The sequence below is a fragment of the Heterodontus francisci genome, chromosome 19 (assembly GCF_036365525.1).
Source record: "Heterodontus francisci isolate sHetFra1 chromosome 19, sHetFra1.hap1, whole genome shotgun sequence".
Classification (NCBI taxonomy): Eukaryota; Metazoa; Chordata; class Chondrichthyes; order Heterodontiformes; family Heterodontidae; genus Heterodontus; species Heterodontus francisci.
In genome coordinates this window covers 65,248,811-65,265,425 of record NC_090389.1, presented here as the reverse complement: position 1 = coordinate 65,265,425, position 16,615 = coordinate 65,248,811, and the positions used below count along the sequence as shown (strand labels likewise).

Here is a 16,615-nt window from a genome sequence, read left to right as displayed (position 1 = left end):
CCCTGCTGCTGATTCTACACTTCAACTTGCTGCAGCAGAGGACTTAAGGTCACTGCCACTTCCAGTCTGAAGTCTTAACCACCAGAAATCTACAACACCTCAACAAGTTCAAGAGGGCGGCACAGTGGTGCAGTGGTTAGCACCGCAGCCTCACAGCTCCAGCGACCTGGGTTCAGTTCTGGGTACTGCCTGTGCGGAGTTTGCAAGTTCTCCCTGTGACTGCGTGGGTTTCCGCTGGGCACTCCGGTTTCCTCCCACAGCCAAAGACTTTCAGGTTGATAGGTAAATTGGCCATTGTAAATTGCCCCTAGTGTAGGTAGGTGGTAGGAGAATGGTAGGAATGTGGTAGGGAATATGGGATTAATGTAAGATTAGTATAAATGGGTGGTTGTTGGTCGGCACAGACTCGGTGGGCCGAAGGGCCTGTTTCAGTGCTGTATCTCTAAATAAATAAAAAAATAAATAAAGTACAGACACCCATACCTGCACCTTTAAAAGAGACTGGGCTGAATTTTATGTGGCGGCCGTAAACTATGGCGGCCTGCATGCACAGCTTTCACTCTGCGGAGCTGCCGCTGTCTTATATGTGGTGCCTCATGAACATAGCTGGGGCAGACCGCCCCCCTGATTATTAAAAATAATTGAAAAATTCTTTCCAGCCCCATTCCTAGCCCCCAATAGCATTACATGTCATTGCTGCCCACCCCCCGCCACCGAAACACTTACCTTGAATATATGACCTTCCTCCCCCCACAAAGTTCAGAGATATTTACCGTTACCCCTTCCCATCATCCCCTAGACCAATCAAGTAAATTTGACCCCGCTCCCCCCTCCTGCATTGATAAACTTTCCTCCTCCCCCTCCCCACAGGTGGTGTGCCTTCTTTCCCTGGACGGGATTCGAAGGTGCGGCAGTGTCGGCCACTGGGATGAAGATCATGGTGGCACTTCAGGAGGCAATGGGAAAGTCATTAATTCAGGTAAGTAAATTAATCTGAATATTTAAATGACGGTCCCATCGCTGAGTGGTGACGTGGGGCCGCCATGAGGTCTTACCACCGCCATCAAGATCAGGATGGACCCTGCCGGTGTCAAGGTTGGTGGCGGGACTCCTCCGGGGCAGTCTTCATGCCCCCCCCTTCATCATGGATCCCGACATTGAGGCCCCTATAAAATCCAGCCCACTGTCCTTCCGAGAAGATTCAACAGGTTTACCCATAAACCACGAACACCTACCTCACTTTAAACCACTTACCCTTTTCCTTCTCTATCTATCCTTGTGTATGTGTGCATGAGTGGTGTTGAGAACATTTCGGGAATCGTGTAAAAATAATTATCTTTTGTTTAACCTACAAGAAAATCTGTCATTTTGTCTGTCTATTTGACCCTAAAAACACTCAGGGACTAACTCATCATTTTAAACAAAACATGACTGCGGTCAGTTGGGAGGTGAATGTGGGAACCACCCACACCTATTAACCCCTGTCTGTAACAGTACCTTATCTGTAATCCATTTGAGATAATTAGGGAGATTTGGAATTGCCTAATCTATGGGATTAGAGGATATAAGAGATAGCTAATTACTCAGATTCTGAGAGGTTAGATTGTTCAGTTAGATTTTGACAACTGGTTGGCAATGTAATACCTATTGTACCTAGGTTACTGAAAGTTCAACTGCTTGAAAGTTCTGCTCACCAATTCCCACAGCAACAAAGCCTGGTCAGAAGTTTCTTCACTTCCTTCACCTGACTCTTTTGATCTTCAGTCCACTTCTCATCCTCCTCATCTGAGGCAGCCTGTCCTTCTACTGAACGGAACAGCTGTTCTTCAACTAATTGAAGCAGAGAAGCAAAAAGGTTATGCCATTTACTCTTTTAGAACTACAATGACAGGGAATGAGTTTAATTTTAATTTTCTAATCCTATTCCTGCATTTTTTTTCACACTTAATTACAAGCAAGAATATAAACTGTTGATAAGCAGTTTTCCAACCGGGGCAAACAGAATTTTCCCAAAGCAGCCTGTGCATTTTCAGTAGGTCTTACGGGTTAGTAATTTATGAGCTACAAGCCCTTTTACTATGGATCCAATATAAACACAAACTAAACAAGTTTTGTTCATGTGTTACACATAGAATAGTGTGAAGATTGTTCATAATCTCACTTGTCAAATATCTAAATTTATTTAAGATATGTAAATGAATAAATATTCCTCGTAATCTGACTACAATAATTACTGGGAAAAAGTACGCGATGATTATTCAACATAGTGTTACGTACTGTTGCTGTGACATATTTTGTATGATGAAACAATCTGTGCGTCACACAGTCTAATAACTTACTGTATCAGGATCTGGACACCATCTATTTCAATTGTTGGCAAAACTGTACATTAATCATAATTTACACAGATCTTTGGGATTACATTTTTTTTTAAAAAAAGAAAAATATTGTGAGATAAATTTCAATGGATAACCATCTTAAGTTATGACTGTGGCCATGCACTTCCTGCACCATAAAACTCTAGAACTGCTGCAAAAATAAGGATTGTTAATTACTAATCAAGTACATATGCACTTCTGCTGTGTACTTGCATATGTTTTTGGCGGGATTAATATAAATAAAAAGATTGAATTGTTCGAAACCTTTAAGTTTACTATGGTAGTGCTTGCAGCTGAAATCTTCTGACCTTTGTTGCATTATTGCCTCTGAATAGAGTTATATAGAAACAGCAGCCTAGTTTTTTTTAAAAAGACAGGCTACCAGTAGCATCCTGTAATAGTGAAGTTTGTCCAATCAATAAAAACAATTGATCTTAATGGCCAGTGAACCTTAGACTCACTACAGTAATAAATGAAGCTTAGCTGGCCCTTGTCTTGAACAGTTGTTCTTCAGTTGTTAGCTTCAAACAATCCTGAAGTCCTTACTCCATTCAATTTTCCCAAGAATGAATGTAGACACTCATTCCCTTTGCACTTACTACAAAGTCCATTATTTCCCCTTGGTATCAACTAAAATATTAATTAGATTACAATGGTGAGGAGTGCACTGGCTATTAGTTATCCATATGTTTGAGTTGATTAGATGTCATCTATCCCTAAAAAGCAAGTGCAATGTCCAGCAAGTTGAAACATTTTCTCCTTCCCTAAAAATTTTTTTCCATTATACCATGATTCCTATTCTGATTTGTGCACAGGTCCATTTGCTGCTCACTGGGTTTTGACATTGTCTCTTTTCAAGACCGAGATCTGGATGATCTTATTTCTATTGCCCATTCTTCTGCCGTCACAGAGGAGATTTACATCTAAAGTTCAAGCAAAGATTTAATTTGCCCAAAAGTTTCATTTTTTCTCTTCCTCTCTTCAGGTGTTGAGGTTTGCAATCTCTCTGGTGCTAATCAAATCAGTGGAGATAAAACACCTAAATTAGGCCTACTGATCTTTGGCTGGAGTCTGAGTTAAGAGACCATCAAAACAGAGTGCAGATTGCAAGCTGAGTGTGGAGATTTGAGTTTGGTGAGTGGCGAGTTTAAGTGTTATCTTTATAGAAGTCTGGTCTGCAGGTAGCATTTAACTGGGATTCACTCTCTAGTTAAAGTAGGGTTAAGAAAGTAAAGAAGGGTTAAGAAAGTAAAGAAGGATTAAGAAAGTAAAGTACGTTTCTTACAGTGTTAGGCAGAGATTAATAGGCCCTTCTGCAGAGTAGCTGATTAGTTAAGTAGCTGACCAGTCTAATCTGGTTGCTGCAGTTTCAGCTTCAAAATGTATAAATACAGGGGTCTGGGTACGGCCTACAAACGGCATGCAGATTGCAAGCAAAGTGTGGAGATTTGAGTTTGGTGAGTGGCAAGTTCGGTGAAGCGGGGAGGAGGTGCTCCATTTTTCTACTTTTTTAACCCTCTAGTATTTGGTTCTTGCCTCTGTGCAGTGGAAGGAGCTGTTTGGTGAGTACCTGGTAAGCTATTCTACTTATAATATATAGTCTGTAAAGTTAAGATATGGCAGGGCAGTTCTGCCGAGTGGAACACCATGTGTCCCAGACAAACACATCTGCAGGAAGTGTCACCAGCTGCAGAAGCTTGAGCTCTGGGTTTCGGAACTCAAGTGGTGGCTGGAGTCACTGTTGTGTATCAGCAAGGCAGAGGACTACGTGGAAAGCACATTTAGGGAGGTGGTCTCACCACAGGTTAGGAGCATGCAGGCAGATAGGGAATGGGTGACCGCCAGGCAGTCTAAACGAACCAGGCCGGTACTGCAGGAGTCCACTGATATGATCTCACTCGTTAATTGGTTTTCCATTTTGGATAGTGGTGAGGGTTCCTCAGAGGAGTGCAGTCAGAGCCAAGTTTGTGTCATCACAGGTGGCTCAGCTGCACAGGCAGGGAGGAAGAAGAGTGGAAGAGCAGTAGTGATAGGGGATTCATTAGATAGGCTTTTCTGCAGCAGTAAACATGACTCCAGGATGGTGTGTTGGCTCCCTAGTGCCAGGGTCAAGGATGTCATGGAGCGGCTGCAGGACATTCTTCTGGGGCAGGGTAAACAGCCAGACGGCGTGGGGTTCACATTGGTACCAATGACATTGGCAAGAAGGGGGATGAGGTCCTGAAAGAAGATTTTAGGAAGATGGCAGGAGATTAAACAGCAATAATTTCAGGATTACTCCCAGTCCCATCTGCAAGAAAGCAAAGGAATTGGAGAATTGAGCAATTGAACATGTGGCTGGAGAACTGGTGTAGGAGGGAGGGCATTAGATTTCTGAGACATTGGGACCAGTTCTGAGGCAGGTGAGACCTGTACAAGATGGATGGGTTGTATCTTAGCAGGACTGGGATGAATGTCGTTGCAGGGTGATATGCTCGTGCTGTTGGGGAGGGTTTAAACTAAATTGTCAGGGGGATTGGAACCTGAGAGGGAGCTCAGATTGGAGGGAGGCAAAACTGGTAACTTGTCAGGGGTGTGGGAAATGGGAGCAAGTATCAGAGAGGAATACCAAGGTGCAAAGAATACTGGGGGAAACAGACAGCACTAGAGTAGGGAATAGTAAGTTATTAGGTGGGGTCAGAGTAAGGGAGAAAATAATAAAGTCTTCAGTGTTAATGTGCGTGTATGTGAATGCACGGAGTGTGGTTAATAAGACTGGTGAGGTACAGGTGCAGATTGCCATGTGGAAATATGATGTTGTGGCTATAACAGAGAGCTGGCTCAAAGAAGGGCAGGACTGGGTGTTAAATATTCCTGGATATAAGGTGTTCAAGAAAGATAGGAAAGGGAAAAAAGGGGGAGGGGTGGCGGTATTGATTAAGGAAAGCATTGCAGCGCTGGAGAAAAAGGATGTACCAGAGGGGTCGAGGACAGAATCAGTTTGGCTAGATCTAAGGAACAAAAAAGGTGTTGTTCCATTGCTCGGTGTTGTCTATAAGCCACCAGCTAGTGGGAAGGAAGTGGAGGAACAAATTTGCAAGAAAATTACAGAAAGCTGCAAAAGTTATTGGCTGGTTATAATGGGGGACTTTAATTATCCAAACATAGACTGGGATAATAGTAGTGTAAAGGGCAATGAGGGGCAAGAGTTCCGTGTGTTCAGGAAAATGTTCTACAATATTATGTTGCTAGTCCAATGAGAAAGGAGCACTGCGAGACCTGGTTCTTGGGAATGAGGTGGGCAAAGTGGATCAAGTATCAGTAGAAGAGCATTTAGGGGACAGTGATCATAAAGTTTAGGTTGACAATGGAAAAGGACAAAGAGCAATCCAGCATAAAAATAATTAACTGGGGGAAAGCCAACTTCAATGGGCTAAGAACAGAGCTAGGGTGAATAAATTGGAGTCAAAAGCTGGCAGGAAAACTGGTAGATGAACAATGGGCTACCTTCAAAGAAGAGATCGTTCGGGCACAGTCAAGGTACGTTCCCTCTAAGGGGAAAAGTAGAGCAAACAAATCCAGAGCTCCCTGGATGACAAAAGAGGTAGAGATTAAGATAAAGAAGAAGTGTGCTTATGACAGGTGCCAGGTAGAAAATATTATTGAGAACCAGGCTGAATATAGAAGGTCCAGAAGAGAAGTGAAAAAGCAAATAAGAGAAGCAAAGAGAGAGCATGAAAAGAGACTGGCAGCTAGCATTAAAGGAAATCCGAAGTTTTCTATTGGCATATAAATAGTAAAAGGGTGGTAAAAGGAGGAGTGGAGCCGATTATGGACCAGAAAGGGGATTTACACATGGAAGCAGAGGGCGTAGCTGAGGTATTAAATGAATACTTTGCATTTGTCTTCACCAAGGAAGAAGATGCAACCCAGGCAATGTTGAAAGAGGAGGTAAGAAGGGTTTTTAAATTGATAAAGAGGAAGTATTAGATAGGCTGTCTGTACTTAAAGTGGATAAAGCACCAGGACCAGATGAGATGCATCCAAGGATACTGAGGGAAGTCAGGGTAGAAATCGCAGAGGCACTGGCCAGAATTTTTCAGTCTTCCTTATACTCGGGGGTGATGTCAGAGAACGGGAGAATTGCAAATGTTACACCCTTGTTCAAAAATTGGTGTAAAGATAAGCTCAGCAACTACAGGCCAGTCAGTTTAACTTCGGTGGTGGGAAACCGTCTAGAAAAAATAATTCGGGACAAAATGAATAGGCATATGGACAAATGTGAGTTAATTAAGGAAAACCAGCAAGGATTTCTTAAGGGAAAATCATGTTTAACTAACTTTCTGGAGTTTTTGAGGAGGTAACAGAGAGGGTTGATGAGGGCAATGCTGTTGATGTGGTGTACATGGACTTTCAAAAGGCATTTGATACAGTGCCACACAACAGAATTATCAGCAAACTTGTAGCTCATGGAATAGAAGGAACGGTAGCAACATGGATACGAAATTGGCTGAGTGACAGGAAACAAAGAGTAGTGGTTAATGGATGTTTTTCGGACTGGAGTGGAGTCTGTGGTGGTGTTCCCCAGAAATCAGTGTTGGGACCCTTGCATTTCTTGATATATATTAAGACCTAGACCTTGGTGTACAGGGCACAATTTCAAAGTTTGCAGACAATACGAAACTTGGAAGCATTGTGAACTGTGAGGAGGGTAGTGTAGAACTTCAAAAGGACATAGACAAGTTGGTAGAATGGGCAGACAGGTGGCAGATGAAGTTCAATGCAGGGAAATGTGAAGTGATTCATTTTGGTAGTAAGAACATGGAAAGACAATATAGAATAAAGGGTAAAAGTCTAAAGAGGGTGCAGGAGCAGTGGGACCTAGGTGTATATGTGCATAAGTCATTGAAGTTGGCAGGACAGGTTGAGAGAGTGGTTAATAAAGCATACAGTGTCCAGGGCTTTATTAGTAGGGGCATAGAGTACAAGAGCAAGGAAGTTATGTTGAACTTGTATAAGACACTAGTTCGGCCTCAGCTGGAGTATTGCGTCCAGTTCTGGGCACTGCACTTTGGGAAGACGTGAGGGCATTGGAGAGAGTACAGAAAAGATTCATGAGAATGGTTCCAGGGATGAGGAACTTCAGTTATGAAGATAGATTGGAGAAGTAAGGAGTGTTTTCCTTGGAGAAGAGAAGGCTGAGAGGTGATTTGATAGAGGTATTCAAAATCATGAGGGGTCTGGATAGAGTAGATAGAGAGAAACTGTTCCCACTTGTGAAAGGATCGAGAACCAGAGGGCACAGATTTAAAGTAATGAGTAAGAGAAGCAAAAGAGACATGAGGAAAACATTTTCATGTTGCGAGTGGTTAAGGTCTGAAATGTGCTGCCTGAGAGTGTGGTGGAGGCAAGTTCAATTGACGCATTCAAAAGGGAATTACACAGTTATATGCAAAGGAAGAATGTGCAGGGTTATGGGGAGAAGGCCGGGGAATGGAACTGAGGGAATTGCTCTTTCGGAGAGCCGGTGCAGACACGATGGGCCAAATGGTCTCCTTCTGCATTGTAATGATTCTGTGATTGCATCAGGTGCTCCTGTCTATATTCTAATTGCAAGATACTGTCAGTTGGGAGTGGCATACACAGGAAATACTTCACAAGGTGGTACTCAAGCTATTATGTGCCAGGTATGGTATTATGTTAAAGAAGTTTTATTGCTGAAAGCAGCAGCACAACAACAGCAACACCAATAACCGCCTGCCAATACCTGTTAAATCTGCTGGAATGGGTCTCTGTGGTGTAACGCAGTTGCTATGGTAACTGGGGTTTCAGATTCTGCAGGTTAGATTTGGACAGACAACACAAATCAGACCATAATGTAGACTGCTCCACTGAGCCGAGCACATATTTTGCTCCTAACATATTGGACTGATGACCCGTTCTTGCAATGAAATGAGGATGACAGAACTTGGTGGACCTATCAATCATGCTTTGGCAAATGGCCAGGCAACATTACTACTGGATTATCATTTAGGGCGTCTGCTCTAAGTACAAATGCAGGCTAACATCCTAATTTGAGAACACCAACAATAGAACAAACAGGCAGAAAAACCATCCTCTTGGAGTTATGCCTTTCGAGCAACATTTGTTTAAAAACCCTGAATAATGTACCTTCTCAAAGTATCACATGACTCCGAAACTTGCCCAACAGTTCATTGGCCAACCTGCCTGTACTTGCTTTACAATCCTTTTCACGTGGTGCAATGGGTTAGATAATATTTATTCTCTGAGGCCAGGTTTGATTCTGGCTCAGCCTGGTAGGATGAAAGTCTTCTCCATTTATATGTGTGAATAAGGAACATCTTTTTAAATGTTCATAAAAATATCAAATAAAAGAACTAAAATAAAACTGAAATATTAAAATCAAATTAAATAAATCAGATAAATAAATATGAAAAACAGATTGGAAGAAATAAAAGTGAAGCTGTATAATAGAATGGATGTTAGAGTTTCCGATCTGAATATCACATTCTCCAAATGTTCTTACTATTGTAAGCTGATGTTTCTGTATCTTCTATTGGGGATCTACGTTCCTGGTGCACTGGTAAACAACCCTTCCACTCATATGATGTAAAAGGGGACCTCTGCTCTGGAATGTTTGGCTGTAGGAATTGAAGCTTCATGACCTCTGACCTGTAAGAAAAAGAAGCAAACACCTTTAAGATGACTTTGATCATTTTTTGAGTTTTTCTGACCATATCTGTCCTTTTATAGCTTTTAAAATACACGTATTTACCCAAACATCTAACACCAGTAACTTAAATTCTAAATATGTTAAAGGAATTGGCAAACAACACTGAATCAAAAACATTGCTTCATTCACAATATTGTCATTTTTAATATCGTGCAATATGGTGCAACCTTATAAATGATTAAACAAACTTTTTTGATAGTCTTGTAGACTTTAATTTTTGTTCAAAAGGCTACTCTCTAGCATTGCTTGGTGAGATGAAGGGGCTGAATTTTATTAGCCCGCCGCACATCGCGGCGGCGTACTTTGAACTTGGCGGCCTTCCGAGACAGAAGCGCCACCGCTGAGCCCCCGTGATATTTCGTGCAGGGGCTCATTTAAATGATTGGGGGGTGCAGAGTGTCCACCCTTGATGAAGTAGAGGGGGCGGCTGTTCCGACCCCGGCAATGGCGTCCGGCACCACGACGCAGGCACCGGTGCCATTTCTAAAGGGCTGCAGGTCCTTAGGAAAAATTTTAACATTTAAAGATATAGGGCTGAATTTTATCCAGGCGCCGCATTCCACGGTGGCACCCTTTGAACTTGGTGGCGTGCCTGCATTGGTTTTCAAATATGTGCAAGACAATATGTACAAAGTCTATAAAAAGGAATGAAACCGGACGGACCACCCGGCATCGACCTAGGCACCGGAAACGACAACGGCAAACCCAGCCCTGTCGACCTTGCAAAGTCCTCCTTACTAACATCTGGGGGCCTGTGCCAAAGTTGGGAGAGCTGTCCCACAGACTAGTCAAGCAACAGCTTGACAAAGTCATATTCACAGAATCATACCTTACAGACAATGTCCCAAACACTGCCATCACCATCCCCGGGTATGTCCTGTCCCACAGGCAGGGCAGACCCACCAGAGGTGGTGGCACAGTGGTATACAGTAGGGAGGGAGTTGCCCTGGGAGTCCTCAACATCGACTCCAGACCCCGTGAAGTCTCATGGCATCAGGTCAAACATGGGCAAGGTAACCTCCTACTGATTACCACCTACCGCCCTCCCTCAGCTGATGACTCAGTACTCCTCTATGTTGAACACCACTTGGAGGAAGCACTGAGGGTGGCAAGGGCACAAAATGTACTCTGGGTGGGGGACTTCAATGTCCATCACCAAGAGTGGCTCGGTAGCACCAATACTGACCAAGCTGGCCAAGTCCTAAAGGACATAGCTGCTAGACTGGCAGGTGGTGGGGGAACCAACACAAGGGAAAAACATACTTGACCTCGTCCTCACCAGTCTGCCTGCCGCAGATACATCTGTCCATGACAGTATTGGTAGGAGTGACCACTGCACAGTACTTGTGGAGACTAAGACCCGCCTTCACATTGAGGATACCATCCATCGTGTTGTGTGGCACTATCATCATGCTAAATGGGATAGATTTCGAACAGATCTAGCAATGTAAAACTGGGGCGCTGTGGGCCATCAGCAGCAGCAGAATTGTACTCATCCACAATCTGTAACCTCATGGCCCGGCATATCCCCCACTCTACCATCACCATCAAGCCAGGAGACCAACCCTGGTTCAATGAAGAGTGCAGGAGGGTATGCCAGAAGCAGCACCAGGCATACCTCAAAATGAGGTGTCAACCTGGTGAAGCTACAACCCAGGACTGCGTAAGCAGCATGCGATAGACAGAGCTAAGTGATCCCATAACCAATGGATCAGATCTAAGCTCTGCAGTCCTGCCACATCCAGCCATGAATGGTGGTGGACAATTAAACAACTAACTGGAGGAGGTGGCTCCACAAATATCCCCATCCTCAATGATGGGGGAGCCCAGCACATCAGTGCGAAAGATAAGGCTGAAGCATTTGCAACAATCTTCAGCCAGAAGTGCCAAGTTGATGATCCATCTCGGCCTCCTCCTGAAGTCCCCAGCATCACAGATACCAGACTTCAGCCAATTCAATTTACTCTGCGTGATATCAAGAAACGACTGAAGGCACTGGATATTGCATAAGCTATGGGCCCTGACAATATTCCGGCAATAGTACTGAAGACCTGTGCTCCAGAACTTGCCGCGCCCCTAGCCAAGCTGTTCCAGTATAGCTACAACACTGGCATCTACCATGCAATGTGGAAAATTGCCCAGGTATGTCCTGTACACAAAAAGCAGGACAAGTCCAAACCGGCCAATTACCGCCCCATCAGCCTACTCTCAATCATCAGTAAAGTGATGGAAGGTGTCATCAACAGTGCCATCAAGCGGCACTTGCTTAGCAATAACCTGCTCAGTGACGCTCAGTTTGGGTTCCGCCAGGGCCACTCAGCTCCTGACCTGATTACAGCCTTGGTTCAAAAATGGACAAAAGAGCTGAACTCAAGAGGTGAGGTGAGAGTGACTGCCCTTGACATCAAGGCAGCATTTAACAGAGTATGGCATCAAGGAGCCCTAGCAAAACTGAGGTCAATAGGAATCAGGGGGGAAACCCTCCGCTGGCTGGAGTCATACCTAGCACAAAGGGAGATGACTGTGGTTGTTGGAGGTCAATCATCTGAGCTCCAGGACATCACTGCAGGAGTTCCTCAGGGTAGTGTCTTAGGCCCAACCATCTTCAGCTGCTTCATCAATGACCTTCCTTCAATCATAAGGTCAGAAGTGGGGATGTTCGCTGATGATTGCACAATGTTCAGCACCATTCGTGACTCCTCAGATACTGAAGCAGTCCGTGTAGAAATGCAGCAAGATCTGGACAATATCGAGGCTTGGGCTGATAAGTGACAAGTAACATTCGCGCCACACAAGTGCCAGGCAATGACCATCTCCAACAAGAGAGAATCTAACCATCTCCCCTTGATATTCAACGGCATTACCATCGCTGAATCCCCCACTATCAACATCCTAGGGGCTACCATTGACCAGAAACTGAACTGGAGTAGCCATATAAATACCGTGGCTACAAGAGCAGGTCAGAGGCTAGGAATCCTGAGGCGAGTAACTCACCTCCTGACTCCCCAAAGCCTGTCCACCATCTACAAGGCACAAGTCAGGAGTGTGATGGAATACTCTCCACTTGCCTGGATGGGTGCAGCTCCAACAACACTCAAGAAGCTCGACACCATCCAGGACAAAGCAGCCCACTTGATTGGCACACCATCTACAAACATTCACTCCCTCCACCACCGATGCACAGTGGCAGCAGTGTGTACCATCTACAAGATGCACTGCAGCAATGCACCAAGGCTCCTTAGACAGCACCTTCCAAACCTGCGACCTCTATCAACTAGAAGGACAAGGGCAGCAAATACATGGGAACACCACCACCTGCAAGTTCCCCTCCAAGTCACACACCATCCTGACTTGGAATTATATCGCCGTTCCTTCACTGTCGCTTGGTCAACATCCTGGAACTCCCTTCCTAACAGCACTGTGGGTCTAACTACCCCAAATGGACTGCAGCGGTTCAAGAAGCTCACCACCACCTTCTCAAGGGCAATTAGGGATGGGCAATAAATGCTGGCATAGCCAGTGACGCCCACATCCCATGAATGAATTAAAAAAAAACCTTGCTGCCAGAAGTTAGAGCACTTACATGGTGGAGTCACCTTTGCATTTAAAGGACCACACCAAAGCCAAGGATGACAGAGGGGCTTTCCACGTAGGCCCCACAGTGCAGTGAAGCCTCCCTGCTCACGCTCCGTCAGGCTGTGCAGCCAAGGCGGGAGACCCTTTTCCCCAGCGATGGTGAGAAGAGGCCCTCCCAGCTGAACAAAACAGTCTGGTCGGAGATGGCAAAGGAGGTGAGTAGCCGTGGGACCATCCGGCATCAAAGGGTCCAATGCCAGAAGGGGATGAAAGAGCACTCCCCCAGCCAGCCTTCCAGGCCTGGTGCGCACAGGGTATGAGCGCCAAAGTCATCCACAGCCAAAGGGCAATCAGATCAGCAACCTTCCTCCAGTCAGGCTGCTAGTGCAGAGGTTGCACTGAGAAGGGGCACTTGCAAGCATTTACAGAGAACACACTGAGACAAATGGGAATGCACGGGTGTCACAGCAATGTAAATACGGCTTTCACTAAATGTTCCTCACCAACATATGTGTCCTTTCCTCTGTGTGAATGATGTGTGTCAGCATGTAGTGCCAATATCACATCCCTTTGCACCGTTGGCCCTTCAAGGGAGCCAATGTATGCAATAACATCATTGCCATGCCACCATTACGCATGAGTGTCTCCACGGATGCACTTGCATGGACATTGGCTCAGTCAGCTGCTACCTCTAATGGTTTACAGAGAGATGCTGCAGATGTGGACTGGTGCACAGCAGGTGAGCAAGGCTGATATGTAGCTTGCAGAGCTCATGTCGGTTCCTATGGAGCAGACAGTCTTTGTCTGATAAGCCACAGCCGTACATCCCTAGCTCACTGCTAGTCCTGCATTCAGAGCCTGGGTGCCATCTGCTCTCCCATGCACCTTTCCTGTTGTAGGTCCTCAGCCTTCTCATAGTCCGAGGAGCAATCCTGTTGACGTCTCTCCTCATCATGCTAGGCCAGGCCCCTATTGGGTGCATAGTTGTGCAGAACAGCAAAGAAAGGAGCTGGCCTTTTCGGTGCGTAGTACATGACATCACCCTATCCATCTAGGCATTGGATGTGCTCTTTCAGCACGCCAATCGCCTGCTCAGTGGTGGCTCATGTAGCTCAGTGGCTGGCATTGTATCTCTCCTCTGCAGCAGTGGTGGAGTCAGGAGTCATGTCTGCAAGGGATAGCCCTTGTCTCCAAGAAGCCACCCCTCCATCTGAGCCAATTCGGTGAACAGCAGTGGCAACTTGGACTGGCGCAAGATCCAGCTGTCACGGCAGCTGCCTGAGCAGCGGTCACAGATTTGCATGAAGGATCTCTGGTGATGAAATACCAGCTGCACCTCGATTGAGAGGATTCCTTTAATTGCAACCTCTGCAGGTGGTAGCCTGGCGGGAGGCCTGATTGCCACATGGGTGCAGTCTATGACCCCTAAAACCTATGGTTCTCCGGAAATGGTGCCGAGACTGATGGCCCCCTGGGCCTGGCTGTGAGAGTCCATCCTGAAGCAGACATACTCACTGGCCCTCCAGTGCAGTGCATCGGTGACCTCCCTGATGTAGCGGTGCACTGCTGACTGTGTGACCCCACAAAGGTCTCAGGTGGGCCTCTGAAATGCTGTTTAGGCATCAAGCTTAAGAGCCGCTGCCACTATGAGGACCGTAGGCAAAGGATGTCCGCCGAAGCCCATGGGCTGCAGGCCAGCATTGAGCAGGGCACAGAAACTTGTTGCCACCCTCTCCACATGTGCAATTGCCTCTGACACTGGTGCTCCTACATCTGATGGCATGTCATGTGGGGCTTGTAGATGCACAGCGACCGTAATGGTGAGCTCTGCTTGGGGACAGTTGCTCATGACCAGGGGCCTAGAAGTGCACCGCACCTGCCTGTTGATTTTGCCTCTGGCATATACGAATCCTCACAAGAAGCGGATTGCACACCGTAGGATGAGCCATACCCATTTCTATATGAAAGATAAAGTTGTATCCTTCATTTATTGAAGATTCCTAACAGGGCACAGATTGGTGTTGACGGGTACATCAGGTGCTAACATGGATCAATGATGTGGCGTGGCATGGCAATGTCCATCTTGGCTAACACTCAGAGTGGCACAGCATGACCACATCAAGATCCCCCCAGCTGTATCGATTGCCCCCACCATCCATATAACCTTAACGCTCCTACCCTTTCTGGCACCCTCCCCACACACTGGGTGACGAGCGTGTCATTTCTCCTGCACAAACACAAACAAACGCAGAGGGTACACTGTTTACAGAAGGAGGGTACACAGTACCTCCCGTCATGCCTGCCAAGCTTTCACTGCAGTAATCCCAGACCCCTCCCTCCTCCCTTCCAGTATGCAGAGTGAGACCTGTGAATATTCGAACTGACCTTCCGTAGTGAAACCTCTGATGACCGCCGGCTTTTCCATTCGGGAACGGGATGGCACGTGACGGCTGCCCGTCAACATAAAATCTGGAAGTGTGCATCAGGAGGTGGTCGGCTGTATAGTCTGCAGAGTAAGTACCATTTTGAATATGGTATTTGGGTGCCGTTGCCGAGTGGCGGGGGGCCGCACCGAGGTCCCCCCCGCCGCCGGTAATTTGCGGCGGGCTCTTCTCGATATTAGGGTTGAGGTGGGCCTCTCCGCGCAGAATTTTACCGGCCTCCATGCCACGACCCGCAGTATCGAGGGGCCAGTAAAATTCAATCCATATTGTGAAGCATTATTTAGTAAAAATTAAATAAATAATGGAGGCCCTTTCCCACCCCCCACCCCCCCCACCACCCACCCCCCCCAAGTGTTTGTTTACAGGACAGTATCATAAAAAGGAACTTTATTACCAACCCGCACTTTCCCCCCAACCTCTTAACATTTGCCCTTCAACACCTTCCCACCATCCCCACAGCTAATAAAATGTGTTATTCCCGCTTCCTCCCCTCCCCGCCCATCCTGATAATTTCAGTCCTTCCCCCCAGCACACCTGTGTCTCGCCGCGGAACTCCAATCGGAGTTCTCAAAGCATGCGAGTTGCGCTTGACACTCGTAATATTGGCGTGGGATGGCCACTGGGACAGGGTAGGTATATTTAAATTTATTTGTATTAATTTTACAATTTAATTGAAGGCCCCGCCACTGAGCCGGGGGGGGGGGGGGGGGTCATGGCGGGCCACCTCCGCAAGTATTTTGTGGGCACCCCCGCCACAACCCCCAACATCGAGGGGCTGGTAAAATTCAGCCCAAAAACTTTACTTCCATGATTTGAAGTAAAAAATTACCAGATTTGCTGGTGAGATATTGGGCTGAATTTATGAGCTCGCCGCCGACACAGGCTGTGGCCAGCCCACACAGGCCTCAAGCCAAAGAGCCGCCATGATCTCAAGCGCGGCTGCTCATTTAAATAGCCGGAGCCGGGCTGGACCCATGAATACGTGCAGGGGGTGGGCTGTCTGTCCCCGGCAATGGCGTCAGCTGCCATTTTTAAAGGGCTGTTAGCCCTACTGGCTTATTTAAATATTTAAAGATAGATTAAATTAAATTGAAAAAATACATTTCTTCTGTCCCTCTCCCACCTCCCCTAATAACAATAAAATTAATTATTTGCCCTTCCCCCCCAAAATACTTACCTTTACCATCTGACCTACCCCTCCCAAATTGCACAAACATTAAAATACAACCCTTCCCATCATCCCCCACACCTATGACGTTAATTTGACCCCATCCCCCCTCCTGCACTGATAAACGCATCTCCTCCCCACTCCACACCAGTGTTGTGCTTCATTTACCCAGACAAGTATCCGAAGGCGCGGGAGTGCCGGCCACTTGGCCGAAGATCACGGCAGGTGATCAAGAGGAGGCATAATATATTTAAATTAATTAATTTAAATGATTTTAATACTCAAATAGTCGTTCCGTCACCCAGCGATGGGGAGA

The 16,615-nt window shown here is 46.1% G+C and overlaps 1 protein-coding gene across 1 annotated transcript in view; it reads right to left on the bottom strand.

Moving 5' to 3' along the window:
* Nucleotides 1-16,615, bottom strand: part of efcc1 (EF-hand and coiled-coil domain containing 1) — a 116,228-nt gene that overhangs the window by 25,063 nt on the left and 74,550 nt on the right. Inside the window, exons 2-3 of the mRNA XM_068051808.1 lie at nucleotides 8,905-9,050; nucleotides 1,695-1,830 (exon numbers count right to left, since the gene is read on the bottom strand). Coding sequence (XP_067907909.1) covers nucleotides 1,695-1,830; nucleotides 8,905-9,050 — 282 coding nt within the window. The remainder of the gene's footprint in view (nucleotides 1-1,694; nucleotides 1,831-8,904; nucleotides 9,051-16,615) is intronic.